The sequence below is a fragment of the Arachis ipaensis genome, chromosome B3 (assembly GCF_059453495.1).
Source record: "Arachis ipaensis isolate K30076 ecotype BB chromosome B3, ASM5945349v1, whole genome shotgun sequence".
In the NCBI taxonomy this organism is placed as follows: domain Eukaryota; kingdom Viridiplantae; phylum Streptophyta; class Magnoliopsida; order Fabales; family Fabaceae; genus Arachis; species Arachis ipaensis.
Window position 1 is genome coordinate 117,668,566 of NC_142438.1, and position 22,486 is coordinate 117,691,051.

General features: G+C 34.5%; 3 protein-coding genes across 3 annotated transcripts; 1 reads left to right on the forward strand and 2 right to left on the reverse strand.

Moving 5' to 3' along the window:
* Positions 1-398: 398 nt before the first annotated feature.
* LOC107630823 (protein P21) lies at positions 399-1,288 on the reverse strand. The gene has a single exon (XM_016334074.3). The coding sequence runs from the start codon at positions 1,243-1,245 to the stop codon at positions 568-570; it is 678 nt and encodes a 225-aa protein (XP_016189560.1). The 5' UTR covers positions 1,246-1,288; the 3' UTR covers positions 399-567.
* A 10,934-nt stretch (positions 1,289-12,222) lies between these two features.
* LOC107630824 (bifunctional UDP-glucose 4-epimerase and UDP-xylose 4-epimerase 1) lies at positions 12,223-16,271 on the forward strand. The gene is made up of 9 exons (XM_016334075.3): positions 12,223-12,863; positions 12,967-13,016; positions 13,112-13,247; positions 14,702-14,803; positions 14,917-15,144; positions 15,346-15,427; positions 15,561-15,643; positions 15,750-15,841; positions 16,034-16,271. The coding sequence occupies exons 1-9, from the start codon at positions 12,669-12,671 to the stop codon at positions 16,116-16,118; spliced, it is 1,053 nt and encodes a 350-aa protein (XP_016189561.1). The 5' UTR covers positions 12,223-12,668; the 3' UTR covers positions 16,119-16,271.
* Positions 16,272-17,647: 1,376 nt separating this feature from the next.
* LOC148572197 (uncharacterized) lies at positions 17,648-20,792 on the reverse strand. The gene is made up of 3 exons (XM_088507402.1): positions 20,442-20,792; positions 17,935-18,415; positions 17,648-17,848 (listed from the first exon to the last, which is right to left on the reverse strand). Exons 1-3 carry the CDS (start codon positions 20,672-20,674, stop codon positions 17,648-17,650), a joined length of 915 nt encoding a protein of 304 aa, XP_088363528.1. The 5' UTR covers positions 20,675-20,792.
* Between the last annotated feature and the right edge of the window lie 1,694 nt (positions 20,793-22,486).

Genomic DNA, 22,486 nt, shown 5'->3' on the forward strand with positions numbered 1-22,486 from the left:
TAATTTTAGTCTTTTATTATTTTATCTTATCTTATCTTTAGTTGTTATTATCTTATCTTTACTTGCTTTTATCTTTCTTAGATCAATGCTCTATATATATTTAGTTTTATCTTCATAATACAATTCAATCAATAAAAAAATATAAAGTATAATATTCTTCTTATCTTTTTTTCTTATTCTTTTAGAATTTTATTATCCTTGCATACTCTTTATATATTCTTTCGATTTTATTAGAAAGTATCCATTTAAGAGCTTGTCCTTAGCTTAAGGACTGTATAATTCGAACTAACACTTACTTAAAACGGATTAAAAAGTTAACTATTAGACCAATTTAAATTAATTATCTGAAGGATGCCAATAACACTAACTGTAATGACAATGAAAATGTACACACAGCCTGACAGCCTTAATCTTTTATTGTCACCATGAATAATTTATTAAGAACACTCCATGTGTTAATTATTATGTTAATGACAGAGATTTATATACGCCCAAGACGTACAAAGTGGGCCCTTTATTTGGAGGTGCTAATTAACATAATTAATTAGCGGCGGTGTAGGGGAGGTTTTAAGGGCAAAAGACAACCTTGTAGTTGGTTCCTCCGGGGCAAGTAAACGTGCTTGTCTGGTCATCCTTAGGGTAACTGTATGCGTCAGGGCACCTAGTCTTAAAATATTTTGAATAATCAGTGGCGCTGCAGCTACCAGAATTGCAACAATACTGATCCGTCTTGAAAACAGTGCAAGGGTTGTTGCAGCCGCCATTAGTCTTCAGCTGGCTAGGGCACTGTCCAATGATGTCGGCAGTGCAGCTAATAGAGCGCGTGCACCCGTTTGAGGTGGGGCTGAACTGCATCGGAACGTTGAAACCATCCACCAAGGATATGTCGTAGAAGTCCAGGTTGTTGTATTGGTTTAGGGCGAATTCTGCCAGCGTGTTTGGTGGTTGGCCGTATGCGCTGCACTGGAGCCGACCGCCGCAGTCGCCGGTGTTGCAGTGTCCGTTTCCTGAACCGTCGAAGCTGCACCCTGTTCGGGCCCAAATGCGTGCTGCGGTCGTGCCGGCGGCAACCTGAATGGTCCATGTTTCGCCAGAGTTAAGCTGCCGGCCGCCTCCGGTGGGCACCGCGGCGCCCCAGACGGTGTAGGAGCATTTGTTGATTATGTCAAACTGTGCTGCCCTGGCGGCAGTGAGGTATGTGGTGGCGAGGACGAGGAAGATGGAGAGGGTTTTGGTTATGGCCATTATTATTGTTGAGTTTGGTTTCAGTTGAGTGCAAGAGGGTTGTGCTTTATATATAGGATTTTTTTTTTGTGACGATCGATGCCGTGTTCTTGAAAGATAATATGATGAAATCATAGACTAGTCAACAAGCAATGTAATTGGAAAGTTCAACATATAGGCCACCATAGTTAGTGTATAAAAATGTACTTCACTTTAATTTCCAATAATAAAATACATATTTAATCAACTGTTGAATTTATATATTTACGAAAGGAGTTTTGCCGTGATTATCGCAAACTATTTAATTTAGCCAAAGCCAAGGCTGAGAAATTCGTGTGTTGAACATTTTATTGTTGCTCTATAATGAATCTTGGATGGTGATATTATTATTAATTTTTCCAGCATTACCGTTGAAAAAAGAAGAGATGGCAATATTAATCAACCAAATTATTCACCGGCGATACGATCAACTATATGTGGAAAATCTGCACACGGCTAAAGTCTAAACACACACATTTTCAGACGTGGTCAAATCATGTGCGCTCAACACGTATAAATGAACAAATAGTACTGTATTTGGTTTTGCGTTAGAAGGAAGAGAAGCACGTTTGAGTGCATTTAACGTTTCTTCTTTTTGTTTGGATGTCTTTTTTTTTTTTAAACGCGCCAAGGCCGCCAACGTGATTTCAGGTTCGTAACGTACGTTCATAAGAAGTTGGAAATTGTAGCTTCTGCGTTAAAAAAATAACGTTTAGGATTGAATTTATTTTGTTTTACCAATTCTATCCTTTACTTCCTTGCTTGTAGTCTCTTTAGTATTCAAATATTTCAAATATATAACTATATTTTTTTATTAAATTTTTACTTTTAATTTTGTATAAAAAATATATTTTTATTTGACTTTATTAAAATTTGTAAGTGTAATTCTTGTATATTAATTTATTATTATAATTTTATTATAATATAAATTATTGATTCCATTAAAAAGAACAAAGTAAATAAAAACTAATTATAACTAAGAATAAAATCATAAATAATTAAAATTTATAATTTAAAATAGTATTAAATAAAAGAGTACCAAAAGTATTAAAAGAATTATAAGTAATATAATTTAATAAAATATATTTGATATATTTTTCATATATTATTTTTGTTTTTGATATAAAAATATATTTTGTCAATTTTTATATATTATTTTTATTTTAGTAAGTAAATATTAATTTTATTATAAAATTAAATAATAATATCTATTTAAATATCTAAATTAAAATGATAGAATAATATAAAAAGTTTATTTAAGTTGATGTCTATTTTAGTAATTTTTTATCTAAAAATAATTTTGAGTAGTGTAATCTAAACAAATATTTACTTTACTATAATCCATTTTGATATAAAGATTACCAAACATAAATCACTTTAATACAAACTTACTTTTTTATCAAAATCAAGTTTGCAAAATCAATTTTACACAAACTATCGTTTACAAACTGAAATCCAAACACACACTAAGTAATCAGTCAAAATATGCATGATTAATATGACAAATGTAAACGCCAGTCTTCACAATGCGAGTTTGTTTTCCCTTCAAAATATAGACGCACGAGACGAGGTTTTTTAATTTGTTTTAAAGAAAGAAAAAAAAAGAAAAGATATCTAGCTAAAAATTATTCTCAAAAAAAAAAAATAATTTTGGACAGATAAAACGTAAAATATCTTGTTCAATTGAAAACAAGTAAAGTGGATAAAAGTATAGAGACGCAATGCCTTTTCATCGAGCTCTTCTAGAATTAAAGATTGCTTGGAAGTTTCATTCGTTTTTTTTGGACAGGGAAGTTTCGTTCGTTTAATTCACTATCCAATGCCGTGTAAAGTGTAAACTATGACTTAGAATAGTCTCACCTTCATAGTCTTTCTTGTTTGTTTGATCTATTTTTTTTCTAAACAGAGGGGACAGAGGCCCAAACAAAGAGACTACACAGAAGAAACAACTCTAGGAGGCCAAGCAGCCCCAATTACATCATCAAACTTCTTTTCCTTCTAGTGAGACAATAATAACAATTGGGTGCAGTGGCTATAGCTAGACCGAGACATGCATGTCATAGGTGAATGGTATGCTTAAATCTAATAAGCTCATGGCAATATGGTGGTGTTCATTTTGATTGCATTGGCAGCGCTCCATAATTTCAATAGTTTTTTTTTGTTATAAATAATTGTGTACAATGCTTTTCTTATGATCTTAATGATGTGTTGCATGGTTGGTGTGGATTATTTTAGTGTGTATGTTTGGTGTATTTTGAGTTATAATTGTTGTGGCTAAAAACTCGTGAATTTTGTAAGAATTACAAATTCTTTGTTTTTCTCCTTGTTTAGAGTCGAATTTGTAAGAACGATTTAAAAAAAAAATTAGTGGCTGAAGATACTATTCTATGAGTCTTATATTCCATTGACTCCTCATACTTTCTCCTCTTGGAATATGTATTGGAGTTGAGGATGAAATATTTGTAGTATTGGGTTGGGTGGGGAGTTGGTTTTGGACAATGCCTAAATCCAACAAAAAAAACCCTTTCTTTTCTTTTTTGTTGGTCAGAACGTTTTTTCTTCTAAATCATATATAATCAAATTCATTTGGGCTAAGCCGAATAGACTTTAGGGAAAAAAAAAACTTCCATCATAGGTTGAATTCTTCTGTATTCAGATAAAGAAAATATTCTTCTCTATGAAAATGGGCCGTTAATAAGGTTAAGATAAATCCACCAAATGCAATAATCAGCTAAAGTCCAGACCAAAAAAAAAATCATAAAAGTTCCTCTCCTTTCCTATCTCAAGCATTGTGATGTTCCTGACCAAAAAAGCACTGTGATGTTCACCAAATAATATGGTCCCTACCAATTAGCGCCATGTTCACCTCTTCTGAGGATAATTAGATGCTGTATATATGGCCTATTTCCTCACATGTCATGGTTTGTCGTCTCATATAGCGTTGCAAGATCAGATACATGCTTTGATAGGAGTCGCTGTTAGCCTATTATATGCTTATAAATCACGTAAATTACTTTGTTGCCCTATTTTTACCTCTGAAAACACAGTGCAGACAGATACAAAGTTTTCTTAGATGTTATTGTTTTTCTCCAAAGGGAAAAGGCTTTCGTTCACGGAACAATATCTCTTGGGATTTGGGAATAGGCTAAGGTAACCGATATTCGATACGCATCATTTCTAAGCTAAAAACACATGTAGGGACACATTACAGATATGCCATTATCTTTATGTCTATACTAATTCCAATAATATATGTATTTATTTAATTAAAATGTTTATCCGTTCCATTTTCTTTCTATTGATTATCCTATCCATATCATTTGCTGGCCGTATTACGTCACCTCGTACATATTCATATTCGAATCTTCAGCAAGGATTCAGCTGTGCCGGTCAATTGCTCAACTCATTATGTATGCCCATGTTCTTCTGTTATTTTGTTTTGCGCTGACTCCCTTCTCTTTTCATGATTTCATCGGATCACAATCATATAATAACAGTTTTGTCAGCAATTAAAATTTTTAACCCATCACCAACGAATATTTTTTGTGACTTAAATAAGTTAAATAAAAAAATTATTTAAATAGAAGATAATTTTATTTAAAATTATTTTTAAATTTTAAAAAAAACTTCACATGATAAAATTATAATCTCATCACTATTTTTGTTATGGTATTTGTCACTATATTTGTATCTCTCATAATCAAACCAAAGTTAACATATTAATTCTAATGCATGATATTCTTTATTTTTGAGCATTAATGGATCAATAAATTTAAAATTATCTTGGTGATAGTAACAAGATTAATCGCTTCTATACAATTCATCTCACAAATAACATCTCGTTAACCCACATTTCAAGCTAAAAGATATCCTTAGCAAAAATTTCTATTGAAAAATACTATTACTCCCAATCATTCCCAAACATTTTAGGGTGTGTTTGGGGTTCACGTTGGAGAAGAAAGAAGCCCGTTTGAGTGTCTTGAACGTCCCACTTTTATGCTTGGCAATTTGTTAGAACTCTAAACTCAGAAGTGCTTTCACCTCTTAACGTACGTTCACGTGAAGCTAAAATTTCTTACTTCTGCGTTCACGTTGAGAAAGTTGATTACCGTTGGAGGAATTAAGTGAAAAATTTATTCCTTTTCTACCAATCCTACCCTCTATTCTCTTCTATAAAAAGGATGCAAGTAACCATAACTTTCACAGTAGTTCTTCGTTCATTTGTTGTGTATGTTCTTTGTTCTGAATTTTTTTTTTCTATTAAAAATTTTCAGATCTGTTTCAATCACTACTAAGGTAAAAAATTTAATTATTTTTTATTATTTTTAGTACTCTCTTTCATATTTTGATTTTTATATTTTTTATTGTATTTTTTTATTTATACGATAAATATTTTTTATGTTATTTTTTTAGTATTTTGATGTTATTTTTTTAGTGCTTTATTATATTTTTATTGTAATTTTTTATTCATATGACAACTATTGTTGATATAAATTCTTATTTTTATTAATTTTTATTATTTTTTATTTATATAAATTCCTTTTTTTCTATCCTTTATTGTACTATATTTATGTTGTGTATAAATTTTTTATTTTATTTTGTTTTATTCATATCAATTTTATTTACTTCTTATTGTAATTTTTTTGTTCATATGATACATGTTGTTGGTTGTAATTATTATATACTATGTTTGATATGAAAATTTTTTTTATTGTATTTTTTATTGTATTTTATTTTATTTTTATTATATACTAAATATAAGTAACAAAAGAGTTATAAATAATAAAAATGTATATTCCAAAATGATATAAATTAAAGAGTAATAAAATACTAAAAAGATTATAGAACATTTTCTTTTTGTTTGACATTATAGAATGTATAGTACGTACTCTCTTTTATAATTTTATTTTTTATTATATTTTTTTCTCAAAAGATAGATATTATTTTATTATTATAAAATAATAATGTTTATTTATATAATAAATATTTTTATTATAAAATAAATTACTAAGATCTATTCAAATATCTAAAATAAAATGATAGAATAATATAAAATATTATTTAAATTGATGTCTCTTTTAGTAATTTTTTTCCTAAAAGTGATTTTGAGTAGCAAAATCCAAACAACATTTATTTTACTATAATCCATTTTAATATAAAGATTGCCAAACATAAATCACGTTAACACAAACTTACTTTTCATCAAAATCAAGTTTGCAAAATCAATTCTATGCAAACTCTCGTTTACAAACTGTAATCCAAACACACACTTATTTGCTAACTCCCATTACACTACAAAAAAAAGGCCTATAGTCACGGTAAAAAATCGTGACCATAGATCTATGGTCACAGTTTTGGACCTATGATCACAGTTTTTTACCGTGGCCTATTCTCTTGTGGCCATAGGTCTATGGTCACGGTTTTTTTATCTAAGGTCGCGATTTTTATGGTCACGGTTTCAATTTTCAAATTCTGATACTTTAGGCCACGTTTTTTCACCGTGACTATAGTCTTATCTATTCACCATGACCATAGCCTCTATGGTCACCCCTCCTTAAAACTGTGACCATAACCTTATCTATAATCATGGTTTTTGCCATGACCATAGATTCTATGGTCATCCCTCCTTAAAACTGTGACCATAGATCCCACCTTAAAACCGTGACCATAGCCTCTATGGTCACCCCTCCTTAAAACTGTGACCATAGCTTCTATGATCACCCCCACCTTAAAACCGTGACTATAGCTTATCTATGGTCACCCCACAAAACCGTGACCATAGCCTTATCTATGGTCACGGCTTTTACCGTGACCAAAACCTATTTTGTTTTATGAGATTTAATTTTTTTTTAAAGCATAATCACATCCCAAAATGATGATGATCACAAAATAAATTTAAAAATAAATGATAATCAACAATTAAGATAAGTTGTGATTAAAGTAACCAGCTAATATATCAATATAGTTGAGTAAATACATTTGTCTCAATCTTAGTTTTATACAATGATATATACACTAACACTAAGTAGACACTATTAACAAAATTGTTCCACAGGCGTGAGAGCAATACAATTTAGACTTTGCCAGGATAGATTGTTTCTGGTATTGCTATTCTTTCTTCTCAATGCTCGAGAACTTTTGTTTCAGCCACTTAAACATTTGAAAGCTCAGCATCTGCTTCATTAACATGCAAAGTAAAGTCACATTAGACAAAAACACCTACATTTATTCTTCTTCAACTTAGGAAAAATAAAACATATCATTAAAACATATATACATCACACATATAATAGCTAGTACACACTATACAACACACATCCACATCATAGTATATGACACATAAAACAATATAAAGTACTTGAAGAGATAGTTGTATATATTACCAAAGTACTTGAGCCAACAACAGTAACAATACATAATTGAGGCAGAACAGTGACAACAATACCTCCGGCAGTAAGAGAACAACTGGGTTTATCTCCAATGGTGGCGGCAGAGATGAACTCCGGCGGTAGCGACGCTGAGCAGAAACAGCGGAGGAGCGACGCTCACTCTCTTCGGGCCTTGTTCATCTCTCTCTTTGGGTTTCTTCCACTACGACGACGACACCTTCAATCGAGGATGACGGCAACTCCGACCACACCAGCGGTGATGGCGACGATCCCTCTCATCTCTGTCGCGAGCTTCCTTCTCGATCACGCCTGTCTCTATCTCCCTCTCACTCCACTGCCAACCTCTCTCTTTCCCTCGTACTCGATGGCGACGACAACGGCTTCCTCCTCCATCACGTGATAGTGACGACGACGCAGTGGCGGTGCGGGATGGCTCCTCCTCTTCGTGTCTTCTCACTCTCTGCTTCTTCTCAGCTCGATTGCCCTCACTCTCCCTCTCTTTCTTGCGAGCATTGATTGCGACGGCGGCTGCCAGCTCCGTCGGTGCCATCTCATTCCTCCTCCCTCTCTTTCCTTCTCCGTTTTCCCCCTCTCTCTCTCTGCGTTTCCATGGGTGTGTGCGTGTGTTACCGTGAAGAGGGGGGTTGAGGATTTGTATTTTGGGAAATTAGGGGTTTGGGGGTTTAGGGTTAGGGTTTGTGATTTTTAATTTGGGAATTAGAGTTAGAAATTAAGAATTTTATAAAAAAATTTGGATAGAATAGATATTTTGATAAAATTGATGGATAGAATAATAATTTTAAATTAAATATACTCCACTAAAAATATTTTAAAATAAATCATATAAATTATCATTAGTTTTTAATTATTAAAATTTTTAAATTTTAAATATATAAAATACCCAAAATTATAAAAATATATATATAAGAATCTTAATTAATTTATATTTAGATGATCAAAATCTGATTTAGTTACAAAAATATTTTTGAATAGTAATTAGAATTAGGGTTAGGACTAGAGTAGTTTAGAAATTTTAATAAAATTAGAAGGTAGAATAGTAATTAAAAATTAACCATAATTTATTTAAATTATTATAAAAATATAATATTTATTTGTCAATTTAATAATTAGTTTTAAGTCTTAAATAATTTTTAATTTAAAATTAATAGTATTCAACTTAATTTTTTATTTATTAAATTAGATTTAAAATTTTAATATTTAAAGTAAATCATATAAAATTTTTATTAGTTTAAAAATTTTAATATATAAAATATTTAAAATTATAAAAAATATATAAAAACCGTGACCATACCCCCTTTTAGGTCACCCTTTCAAAAAATCGTGACCATAGACCCCTTTTAGGTCACCCCCAAAAACTGTGACCATAGACCTCTTTAGGCCACCTCCCAAAACTGTGACTATAGACCCTTTTAGGTTACCTCCCAAAACCGTGACCATAGACCCTTTTAGGTCACCCCCAAAACTGTGACTATAGTCCTTTTTAGGTCATTCTTTCGAAAAACTGTGACTATAGACCCCTTTAGATCATCCCTAAAACCGTGACCATAGACCCCTTTAGGTCACCCCCAAAATCGTGATCATAGACCGTTTTAGGTCATCATTTTTTGAAAAACCGTGACCATAGATCTTTTTAGGTCACCCCAAAACCGTGACCATAAACCCTTTTAGGTCACCCTCCAAAACCGTGACCATAGACCCCTTTAGGTCACCCCCTAAAATCGTGACCATAGACTCCTTTAGGCCACCTTGTTTTAAAAAACTGTGACCATAGGTACTATATAGTCACCTTTTTCCTAAAAACCATGACCATAGCTTTTTTTTTGTTACGGTAAAAAACCGTGACTATAGAGGGTCTATGGTCACGGTTTTTTACCGTGACAAAAAAAACCATGGCCATAGACCCAAAATGTTGTAGTGATTATAATTTCTAATAACGCAAACAAAATCAACACTATCACCAGAATCAACTAACATCACAATTAATCCAACGAATAAATAATATATTTTTTCTTATTATAAATAATAATTATAAGATAAAGATGTAAATTTATAAATCTTTCTTCTTATGGAATGAAATATTACTTGAGAAACTAGGGTCATACTTTGAATAATAATAATAATATAATAAAAAATAACTATAAAAAAAATTTATATTTTCTTTTTATATAACTTTATTCTGTATAATAAAGTGTCTCAATTTTAAAATTTATCTAAGAATAAAATTAAAAAGAGAATATTCTATAAAAAAGATTTATCTAAATCAAATTTATTTATTTATCCTTTATGTGATAATAAAAACTTATTTTTAGTTTTATATATTTTTCAATAATTGCGCATCTTGTTGTAAAATAAATAAATAAATAAGATATAAGAAGAAAACTCTAATATTAATATTCACCAATATAATTATCTCATTATGATAATAGAAGTAGCTTATATATTTACTACTATTATATTAGTAACGTATAAAAGAGAGAAGAGAAAAGTTTTGTGTGTGAGAGAGAGAGAGTTGATTGTTCATGTGTATATGGCGTCAGATTATGTCTTATTTATACATGCATGAAGTGCTTATTTTTCAACCTTCATTTAATGAGATTCTCTTGGTAACATAATTTTTATCATGGAAAAGGTTGATCCGTTCAATGGACATCCACTTTTGTTCTTATCACAACACTCCCTCTTGGATGTCCGTTTAGGATTATTGCCTCGTTAAAACCTTACTAAAGAAAAACCAATGGAAAAAAACTCTAGTGAAGGAAAAAGAGTAGAATATCCTTTGGGAACTGACTCATTAAAAACCTTGTCAAAAAGAACCCAATGAGAAAAAACCTAATTGAGGATAACTAATTTTATTGTACTAATTCTAGTATAATACAACTCAGATGAAAGTGAGGGTAACTTTTCTAATATAACATTTTTATTTGAATCATGGGTTGTGATATACAAGTACTCATAATTTTCCTCATTCATTGTCTCAATATGATATCCATTTCTACGAATATCTTTGAAACTCAATAAGTTTCTTAGAGACTTAGTAGACAATAATGCATTATTTATTATGAATTTTGTTCCTCCAGGAAACAAAATTATAGCTCTTCTGGAGCCTTCTATCACATTGCCTGAGCCAATAATAGTATTAACATATTCTTCTTTTAGCACAAGATGGGTAAAATATATATTACTTTTAAGAATCGTGTGCGAACTTGCACTATCCACAAGGCATACATCCTCATTATATATCCTTGCCATTTTTTTCAAAGATAAATAATAATAAAATGAGTAGAAATACACATTCAATAATTTTGAAATTCATAAATATCATATTTGAAATTCAGATGCATAAAAATAAAACTTAACAAAAAGTTTATTATTTATTTACATGAATACTTAACAAATTCACGTATTAAACTATTCCATCATTGATTAAATAGCTAATATTTTCTTCAGGATCCTCAATTGATTTATTTTTGCCCATTGTTTCTTTCTTTATCCCACTTCTGGTGAGATCATTTCTTGTGAATATAATTCTTTTTCCTTCCATAATTTTTTTTGCTACCAAAACCTTGCCACATACCTCTTCGGGGGTAATGATTTGCCGCATTTGCTTCAGGAAATGGGACGGCGCCAACTGGACGCACTTCATGATTCCTTAAAAGTAATTCATCGAGCAACAAAATGTCAAGAAATTAACTCAAAATACTTTTTAAATCCTTTTTATCGATATTGCTGCTGCAGGAGCACATTCGAGGCATAGAAGGTCGAGAAAGTTTTCTCTAACATATCATTATTAGATATCCTTTCCCCATATAATTTCATTCGTGAGGTGATTCGAAACATTGCTGAATTATATTCATTTATCATTTATGGATTTAAAATCCTGTTGACGCAAGTGCGTCCATTCATATCAGGTTTGAGGAAGTATCACCGTCATTTTATGATTATACCTTTCTTCAAGGTCTTCCCATAGATCTGCAGGATCTTTTATTGTAAGATATTCATTTTTCAATGGCCTTGGCTTTATCCTTTTGGAATACATTATTTTCAGCCTTAATAGTATCTTCAAGATCCATTGAATCAAAATGGATTTCAGCATCTAGTATCTATGATAAATAATTGTTTCTAGATATATCAAGAGCATTAAATTCAAGATGAGAGAACTTCGACATAATGAAAATTTATTACCTCGAGTCTTTCTAAAATTTGATCAGAGTCTCGTGCTGATAACGTGTTGTAAAATAAATAAATAAATAAATAAGATATAAAAAAAAGACTCTAATATTAATATTTACCAATATAATTATCTCACTATAATAATAAAAGTAACTTATATATTAACTATTATTATATTAGTAACATATGAAAAAAAAAAAATTGTGTATAAACAATATAAAAAAAAGGAATTATTATTGATTATTCATGTGTATATAATCTCAAATCATATCCTATTTATAAATATATAAAATATTTATTTTTCAACCCTCATTTAATAAAATTCTCTTAATAACATGATTTTTATCATAAAAAAGATCGAACCGTTTAATAGATATCCACTTTTATTCTTATCACAACACATCTAACGTAATCCTAAGCTTTTGCGTTGTGCAGCTGTAATTGAGCGATCCCAATGGGAATGGGAGTGTGATTGTAGTCCCAGTTCATTAATGAATCGCACTTAATAGTGGGACCTGACGTGTAAACCCAATCCGCAAAGCCTAAACTGAATTGCATTACAAACCAGAAAAGAAAAGAAAAGACGATGAAAAAAGAGGCGCCAAACCAAACTAATCAAACGGATTAATAGGGATACAGGGAACACAATAGAAACTGTTTTTCACACATTAAAGATTCCTGTACCCATTACTTATCCTTTATAAACAACCCGTACTCCTCCTTCTCACACCTCAATCGCATTCTCTCTCTTTTCCATCGCTCTCATTAATCACTCTCTGTTCGCTCAAAACAGTAAAACACTTTCTTCTCTCTTTCCGAGAGACTATGGTGTCGTCCAATCAAACGATACTGGTGACCGGTGGTGCCGGTTTCATCGGCACTCACACTGTGGTTCAACTCCTCAAGGGAGGTTTTAGGGTTTCAATCATTGACAATCTCGACAATTCCGTCATGGAAGCTGTTGACCGGGTCAGAGAGCTCGTCGGTCCTCACCTCTCTCAGAACCTCGAATTCAACCTCGTATGTTCCAATTTCAATCGTTTTCTTCGAGCAACGCTCTTTTTTTTGAATCTGCGTTGCCTTCAATTGAATTTTTATGTTTCCTTTCCTTCCTTTTTCGCAGGGCGATCTCAGGAATAAGGATGACTTGGAGAAACTCTTCTCCAAAACAAAGTTAGTGAAACATTAGAATTCAGACTCTGTTTTTGTGATGTTTTTCTTCGAAAATATATGTGGAAGCGTTGTTTTTCATTTTTCATATGTAACAGGTTTGATGCTGTTATCCACTTTGCTGCTCTTAAAGCTGTTGGAGAAAGCGTTGCCAAGCCTCGTCGCTATTTTGATTTCAATCTGGTTGGAACCATCAATCTATATGAAGTTATGGCCAAGTATAATTGCAAAAAGGTGCGTCTTCTATTTTCTTTGGAACAAATTGGGATAGAAATGAATACAAGCTAAGTGAGGTCAGTCTTTGGATTAAGATGGAGAGGAATCATTAAAGTCGGCATTATTTTTTTTTGAGTGAATACTTAACCCGACTGTGACAATTATCTCGAAAAGACTAAGACAAAAAAGTACCAACCCAGTTCCTAAAATTTACTTTTATGGGATTGATTAGTTCAGGAAAAAAAAAAAAACTAAGATATGGGCTAATCAGTCCCATAAAAGTAAAATGTCTCTTTGTCTTTAGAGGTAATTGTCAGGGGCCGTTTAGGGTTTTTTTTTATGTTTTTAGGGTAAAGTATTAAATTGGTGTCCTAAGTTTGGGTGTAATTTTGACCTCACGGTGCGATTATACTGAAGCTAAATAAAATTATTTGAATATAAATAGAATACTTTAAACTTTAAAAAACCAAAACAAGATTATTCCAAAATGGAGGGGACCAATTTAATAATTTACCTTTTTTTATTCTTTGAAACAATATAAAGAAGCTCAAAGAATAAAATAAAATATGTTTTTAAAATGATTTCAATAATTGAAGATATATATAGTTATATACATATATCACTGTACGTCTGTACCAAGTGATGAAGTATTAGGTTCTCGTCTCTTCTTAGCCAATTATTTCGTTGTCATTTTCGTTAAAACATGGTCTTATCCACAATTTAAACCTCATGTCCTCATGTAAGCCAAAGATATCTTGAATCTGTTTGCTGGAGTGTAACTGAAACAATGAATAGTGGTTCATAACATGTGGTCTTCCCTTCCCTGTTTCTGCATATAATATTTGAGAATTGTATATCAAACTTATAGGAATGTCGGGATTGGATTCATCAAACGAAGCTGAAGATAAAAAATTAAGAGTAAAGTGACAAATACATCTTAGACAGATGAATTCCTAAAGGAAAAGAAAAAAAAGTATTAATGAAGGCTTCCACGATAGCAAACGCAGACAAATTATTTTAAAATTAAGACCTTCTACGTTAATCATAGGGGCTAATTTAGAGGTAGTGTCTTCACATCTCCTATCCTGGAGGACTTTATTAGTACTTTTTTTTTTCTTTAGGGACTAATTTTTCCGAAGTATAAATTATCCGGGGTTTACTTATCACTTTACTCAAATATTAATAGAATTTAGTTTGGTTAGTTGGATCATTCAAATCATTTCTTGGAATCAAACAAAACTAGTTACTACTTGTTCGGTTTTAAATTTATTATATTTTAACATAAACTCCTGAACGCTCAACTTGATCACTTGTTTATCTCTATTTTCTAATCTTTCACCGTTTTTGAATTAAAATATAAGCGATTGCAAATGGTTTAGGCCCCTAATAACTGGGATGGTTTCTGTTTAATATCTTCTTTGGATCTTGTGGTACCAAAGATTATTACTTAGCATGTGTATTCTCTTGGACAGATGGTTTTCTCATCATCTGCAACTGTTTATGGCCAACCTGAAAAGATACCTTGCATGGAGGATTTCAAGTTACAGGCTATGAATCCCTATGGACGGACCAAGGTAGTTACTGTATTAGCTACATAATATTAATTATAAACTACTGAGTTGAAAATGCGTACTTTTTGTTTTAGGCCTAATTGTTTGCTCTCTTGAACTTAATAAATTAATTGTAGGTTTTCCTTGAAGAAATTGCTCGAGATATCCAAAAGGCTGAGCCAGAGTGGAAGATCATTTTACTGAGATACTTCAATCCAGTTGGAGCCCATGAAAGTGGTAGACTGGGTGAAGATCCCAGGGGTATCCCAAATAACCTCATGCCTTACATTCAACAAGTTGCTGTTGGAAGGCTGCCCGAACTTAATGTATACGGTCATGATTATCCCACAAAGGATGGCTCTGCGGTTCGTAAAATTCACACAAACGTTGCAACTTCTTTTTCATGTTATAATATTGTAACAAGAATAAGAATAATTTTTCTTCACAAACTGGACAAGCGTAAATAGAAGCAATTAATAGTGATAAAACCAAATTACATGGGAGAGATATATGTATTTTCCCTGAAAAAGCTTAACCCTTCTTTCTTTTTCCATATACGAATTTAGGTACGGGACTATATCCATGTGATGGACTTAGCTGATGGCCACATTGCTGCCTTGAGAAAGCTGTTCACATCGGATAACATAGGTCACCTTGTCCCCCTTTTCTTCCCTTACATATTGTTTTTCCCTGCAGTACTGTTGACATTTCAAGTGTTTTGTTATTTATAGATCGATTGTTTTGCATTTTTGTATACTGATGTAAATAAATTTGTACTCAGGCTGTACTGCTTACAACCTGGGAACTGGCCAAGGTACATCTGTGCTTGAAATGGTTGCAGCATTTGAAAAAGCTTCTGGCAAGGTAATTGTGGGACTTCCCCACATACATTCATGAATATTCAAATGAATGAATTCATTGGATCGCACTCACAGGTTTCTCATTTTCCATTGGATGTTTAATCTTTCAGAAAATTCCCATAAAATTGTGTCCAAGAAGGCCGGGAGATGCTACTGAGGTATATGCATCTACAGCGAAGGCTGAGAAAGAACTTGGTTGGAAGTAAGTAGTCAATTGCAATCTTTATCTTATATCTTTTACAAGTAACAAACATGGTCAAATTGGTAACTATCCAGGTTGTGTTTATTGGCTGAGATAATTATATTTAAAAGATTAGCATCATTGCACTAAACAACTCGCAGTTACCTTTCCATTTACGCTCTTGGTTTGTTATTATTTTACTCTTACATTCAGGGCAAAATATGGCGTAGAGGAGATGTGCAGGGACCAATGGAATTGGGCAAAGAACAACCCGTGGGGCTACAAAGGGAAGCCTTGAATGAAACTTGACAACATAATTTGAGTTATATATGTACAACAACTTCAATTGTCTATATTTTACGCCCTCGATATCAATATCATGAGGATAAAGTTTGTTATTTTTCAAGAAAAAAATGAATAATATCTAAAAATTTTTCTTTTGATTTCAAAATATGAATTTAATTTTGATGCACTGGTAATATAAACTAGTTTTTACACTTATATCTAATTACGTAATTACATATCAGCAAAAATAACTACAATTGTGTGAATGGGTCATTTAAAAGAACAGATGTGATTGGACGACTATGTAAAATTTATTAACATAATTCATTAACTCAATATTTTGACGAGTTAAACCCCAAAGTGGTCCCTGAGATTCACGATTTGCACCAATTTAATCCCTGACTTACCAATTGTACCATTTCTGTCCCCGACTTTGTTAAAATTGCACCAGGGTCGTCCCTCCTCACATCTCCGGCCAAATTGACTGCCGCCGGCAGTGACATGGCACTGAGATGCCACGCTGGCGTAGATAACGGCGCTGAGATGCCACGCTGGCGTAGATAACGGCTAGCTGAGGTGGTAATTGAAACTTTTTGACCCAATTTGGTCCCTATACCTAGTTTTACCAGCAACGTTCTTCTTGTCTCTGCCCAGCAACGTTCTTCTCATGCTTCCTTTTTGTGACTCGTGGAAGTGAAACGAAAACCATGATTGGGCGTCCGAGCCAGGGTCAGGGAAGCTCTACACGATCGACGACGAGAACGCGGAGTCGGACCAGACCGTCGCGGGTGCCTGACCGCTGTGGATGCGGCTGCCGGCCTGTGCTTCGTTGGTCCGGAACAAATACCAACCCAGATAAGCCCTTCTTCGGTTGTCCAAATTACAATGTGAGTTTTTGGTGACAAAAATTGTTTAGTGATTTTCTGTTCTTTACTTCTTATCATATCTCATATTCAGACTAGGGAAAAAATATGGTGTGGATTTTTTCTCTGGGCTGATGATGTAGCAGAAGAAGAGGAACATGAAGGAAGAGTGGATGCAACTGTAGTTGACAATGAGCAAGTGAGAGTCAATTTAGCCTGGAGGATTGGAAAATTGGAAGCTGAAGTGAGGACCCAAAAATGTATGATACAATTCTTAGGCATAGTGGTGTTGTTCGTTGTAGTTGTTGTATTGGTTATGACTTTGAAGTTCTGACAATGTTATGTTGTATGTAATGTGTTCATGGATGAATGAAAATAGGAGTTGGTTTTTTATCTTCAGTTATATTATGCCCTGTTTTTGATAGACTAGTTATCATAAAGAGAAATAATTATAGATCATCTGAGTAGCAAAGATAAACATATCTGAGTTGCAAACATTAACATGTTTGAGTTGCAAACATTAGCAAACATTACATTAAAGGAACAAAAGAAGTGCCACAACTAATATATCAAGGCTGGCAATACAAAAGTTTTGACAAGCAACCTACACAAAGCTACTATCTATTAACTGCTTTTAACAAAACAATCAAGTATTGTCCTAAACATCCTGATGTCAAAGTCATGAATTGTTCTTTTTTCTTGGTGCTCTGAAACCGGGAGTTGGAACAAACTTCATAAAATTGGCCAATCTAGAAGATGTTGCCTCACTGGCTCCTTGCATTGGATCCACATGAATGGATTGAGGTGGTGGTGAGCTCCTCCTTTTGGTGGGAAACTTCTCCGGCTTTGATGGTGCAGGTGCAGTAGATCTTGCTATGTCCTACAGTAGGAAAATAGCTCAACACATGAGCCCAGAAAACAACAAAAATATATTTTGCTATGTTGTGATGTCAAGAACTGTATTACCTGTGATCCTTCGTAGTTTGGTTGTGATATCTCAATCTCCACAGCAGGAGGTTTATCAACTGGTGCAGCAACAGTATGAGGTTGAGGGCCAAGATTTGAAGCAGAAGTAGCAGTTTGAGGTTGAGGGCCAGCCTGAGTAGCAGAAGCAGCAGTATGAGGTTCAGGGCCAGCCTCTGAAGCAGCCTTTGATTTGGCTTTATCTGCAGCAGCCTTTGCAGCTGCAACAGCAGCAGCAACTTCATCAAGTCTCTTCTTTGAGCACCCTCTCTTAGTATGCCCTTTTACCTCACAATACCTACATGTGAATGGCTTCAAAACCCTTTTCAAACTTCCACTTGGTTTGGCTTTCTTGTTACCACTGTTCCCCTCATTAACATCCTTTCTCCTTTTTTTTGTCAGAGCTCCAGGCCTCCTCCTAATGTTAGGGGCCTGTGGATGAGTGTACATAGATTTCTCCCACAATGATTGGCCAGGAAGAGGGTTAATGTGATGGGCATAAGTCTTGTTGTATGCCTCCATAGTATACAGTTGGTGACAAAAGTCTTCCGGCCTCTTGTTTACCCTTGCAAGGGCAGCACAGGCATGAACACAAGGAATGCCTACAGTTAGTAACACAAATGCAAAGTAAGACAATCACAGTCATCAAAGTACACAAATATTAATAATTAAGTTAAAGAGATTGATAAAGGTCACCGGTCAGCATCCAAAACTGGCAAGTGCATAGTCTTTTTCCAAGATCCACTACCATGTTTGTTGGATGGCCATGAACCTCGAATTTTTCATAGTCTTCATCACCAGTCCAGATAGGCATCCAGTTCTTTGATTCTTTTCTGATTTTATCTAGGCGACTTTGAATTACAGGGGGGGAGTATGCCAACATGATTTGCCAGTTTTACCTTATTCTTCGCAATAGTTCTCATCACAAACATTCTCACCTCCTCAAGTAATGTGATGATGGGTTTGCTTCTGGCCTCTTTGATTCTTGCGTTGAAAACCTCACAGGCGTTGTTGCAAATGTTGTCCAGTTTTGGCCTATGGCTGAACTGGGACTTTGTCCATGACTCTCTAGGCCATTTGTTGAGATATGCCCAAGCTTCCTCGTTCACCCTCTTAATCTTGTTTAGATTATCAATGAAATCTTGGAATGTTTTTGATCTGGCACATTCCCAAAGCAGTCCCCTCAACTCAAGGTCCTTCCATTGTTTGTTGAAGTTCCTCCAGAGGTGCCAAACGTAGAAACAGTGGTGAACTCTTGGCATCACCTCCTGGACAGCATGAATTAAACCCTGCAAAATATGGTTGGTACACTATGTGTCAGAACAAAAAAAGTGATGTACACACTTTTATCGTGCCACAGAATAGTCCCTGAGTTTACATTAATGACCCTAATATAGTCCCTGACTTTCGCATTTCAATACAATTTAGTCCCTTAATTTAGGTGTAAAATGCACGGTTCATCCTTACTGCTATAGCTACATAATTAACTATGCATATTATCCAGAAGCAACCTCATGCATACAAAATCCAGCCATATGTAACAACCAATATTCCAAGACAGTTCATTATAAATCCAGAGTCTCATAGATTGTTAAAGGCATATGAAAGGTAACATTACCTTCTGCATATCAGAAATAAAGCACCATCCGTTAGTCTTGTAGTCTCCAAGATCAGCATGAAGCAGTTCCAAGAACCATTTCCAAGTGTCCGTATTCTCTATTTCAACTATAGCCCAGGCAATCACGTAAATGTGATGATTGGCATCTTGTGCTACAGCAGCCAAGATCTGACCTCCAAATTGTGTCTTCAGAAATGCCCCATCAAGCCTAATCAAGGGGCGACAACCTGCTTTGAATCCCATCTTGCAACCATGCAAACAGACGTACATCTTATCAAATATGACCTCTCCGTTTGGTTGAGGTTCGACACAGATCTGAACCGTAGATCCAGGATTCGTCTTCAGTAAAGTTTCAGCATAGTCCCTTAGCTTTGCATATTGTGCCCTCTCATCCCCATATACTACATTCCTTGCATCTGCCAGTGCCCTTGCAATGGAATTTCTATTCAGCATAAGGTCACACTTTGTCCTGAAGTACACAGCAGCCTCACATTGCTTGAAATTGGGGTATTTTCTTACCTTTTTCACTAATTTACTAGCAAGCCAAGCCCTATTAGCAACCCTGTTAGTGTTCTCCCTTGCACAAGTATGATCATCATTGAAAGTTTTGATCTGCCAACATGAGTCATCACAGTCCCTTGAGGCATACACAACCCATGCACACTCTTTCACCTTGCATACAGCCCTGCATCTAATATTGTCATTTTTCTTGAACTTAATTCTCCTCTCCTCTTGGATAGTATACTCTCTTACAGCCTCTCTGAACTCATACTTGGTGTTGAATTTCATCCCCACTTGTAGTTGTAGCTCACCGAATCTTGCACCATTTCTAAAGATTGGGAATTCGTCTGAGTCCTCATCAGATTGCAGCTCATCCTCTGAATTAGGAGGAGTCTTCATCTCCTCTGAGTGCCAAGAATTAGCACCATCAGACTCTGCACCTGGGTCAAGTGCTTCATACACATCAACAATCCCTGGAGTTCCCACAAACCCCAAGTCTACCTCTCCATCTGACACATCCTCAACCAATGCATCATCTGGTTGCATTATGTTCTCTTTTGTCTTAGCAGCAGCATATGCACGTCTCTTGACTTCTTTTAGTTTCCTATTTCTCAGTTTGGACATACTTGCATTGTCTTCGCTGCTAGAACTGTCTTCTTGGATTGGCTTAAAGGAACTATCATCTGAACTATCATCATCACTGGATTCATCATTTACAGTTAAGTCAACATGAAGAGCTTCCTTGCCCTTATTAGCAGACCTTCTATATGTTCCAGCAGCTTGAGATCTTGTAATTCTCTTAGGTAAGAACTGAGGTTTGGACTTCATTTTTTATTTGTCTTTTCCTTTTGCTGTGGAGCATGCCTTGGTAGTCTCTCTCAGCTTGGTTTTCAGGCTTGGGATGGGTTTCTGAATGGGCTTTTCAGTCAGTTTGGGTTTGGAGATGGATGTTGGGTTGGGCTTTGACTTTGGCTTGGGCTTTGATCCAGAATTGGGCTTTAGAATAGGTTTGTCATGACCCCTAGCAGGATTTGGATTGGGGGTTGTGTTATCATCAATGGGATTTGGAATAGTGACAGGGTTGGTTTCAGGGGGGGGGGTTGGAATAGGATTGTTTTTGGGACTTGGGTTTGCATTTGGGATGGGATTCGGTTCTGTAGTTGGGTTTGAAATGTTGCCATCAGCTTTGGGACCCTCACTAGTGTTCTTCTTGCTCACCAAGTCTCCCTCACAAGTATCATCAAGCCATAGTACAACTTCCTTCCCTGCAATCACCTCTGGTGTAGACACCCCATGCTCAAAATACACATCAACAACTCTATCATTATTCTGTGCAGCAAAACACATCTTTCTTAACTCACCATCACATGTAAGAGCCCTCAGTCCACCATCTAAGATCCTCCCCGGAGGCAGCCACCAACACTGAATTATGTTGTCATACCCAAGCTCCTTGTAATAGTTCCTTACAAAGAACACATCCAACATGTCCTCATCTAAATCTCCTAAGCAAGTTCTGTTATCTGGTGAGTACACTAATATTCCATCATCATTTTTTTTAAATGTCCCTCCATGATGGAACATGATATCCATCAAAGTCTCCATCTACATTATGCAAAAAACCAAATTCAAGAATCAAACAATTAGATTTCACACATGCAAAAACAAAAATTGACATTCAATCACATACAAAACACCAGAAACACCCATCAACTAACCTAACTAAAATTGCATTAAAAACAGAGCATGAAAAAAATTAGGGGACTACCCACATAAACCCTAACAGATAATGAAAAACTTTAAACTTTCATCAACCCAAAATCAAGTTTTCAACAAACACAGACATTGATACATATTTTTTTGTTGAAAAGCATTGTTTTTTCCGAGTTCAGACGTACCTTCGTGTGCTCCCAATGAACTCCTTCTGCTTCCGTCAACGACAACGATCACAGAAAACTATCACAGTCGCAGCGAACTCCACGGAACAAAACGTTTTCAACCTTCAAACCTTTATACAGTGCCCAGAACTCAGAACTTCATGGTGTGTTGTTTTGGTTTTTAGAAGACGAAGAGGAAGATGAAGTGATCATGGGTTATTTGGGTTTTGTTTCTAATCGTATATCAAACGACGTCGTTCCATCTTTTAGCGCCAAACGTGATCCAGCGTGGCACCCAGCATGGCATTTCAGTGCCATGTCACTGCCGGCGGCAGTCAATTTGGCCGGAGTTGTGGGGAGGGACGACCCTGGTGCAATTTTAACAAAGTCAGGGACAGAAATGGTGCAATTGGTAAGTTAGGGACTAAATTGGTGCAAATCGTGAATCTTAGGGACCACTTTGGGGTTTAACTCATATTTTGACATTCATTTTTATTAACAACTAACACACTCAAAGTAATCTAAATATGTAATTAATTATTAACAATCATAATGTTAATAT

What these genes read in the sequence shown, in the direction of transcription:
- LOC107630823 (XM_016334074.3), bottom strand. Translation starts at nt 1,245, where the DNA reads ATGGCCATAACCAAAACCCTCTCCATCTTCCTCGTCCTCGCCACCACA.
- LOC107630824 (XM_016334075.3), top strand. Translation starts at nt 12,669, where the DNA reads ATGGTGTCGTCCAATCAAACGATACTGGTGACCGGTGGTGCCGGTTTC. An exon ending in CCACAAAGGATGGCTCTGCG is followed by an intron (nt 15,145 to 15,345) that starts GTTCGTAAAATT and finishes ATACGAATTTAG; the next exon opens with GTACGGGACTATATCCATGT. An exon ending in GAGAAAGAACTTGGTTGGAA is followed by an intron (nt 15,842 to 16,033) that starts GTAAGTAGTCAA and finishes TCTTACATTCAG; the next exon opens with GGCAAAATATGGCGTAGAGG.
- LOC148572197 (XM_088507402.1), bottom strand. Translation starts at nt 20,674, where the DNA reads ATGTCCAAACTGAGAAATAGGAAACTAAAAGAAGTCAAGAGACGTGCA. An exon ending in CACTCAGAGGAGATGAAGAC is followed by an intron (nt 18,416 to 20,441) that starts TCCTCCTAATTC and finishes CCATCACATTAA; the next exon opens with CCCTCTTCCTGGCCAATCAT. An exon ending in CAAACTACGAAGGATCACAG is followed by an intron (nt 17,849 to 17,934) that starts GTAATACAGTTC and finishes TTCCTACTGTAG; the next exon opens with GACATAGCAAGATCTACTGC.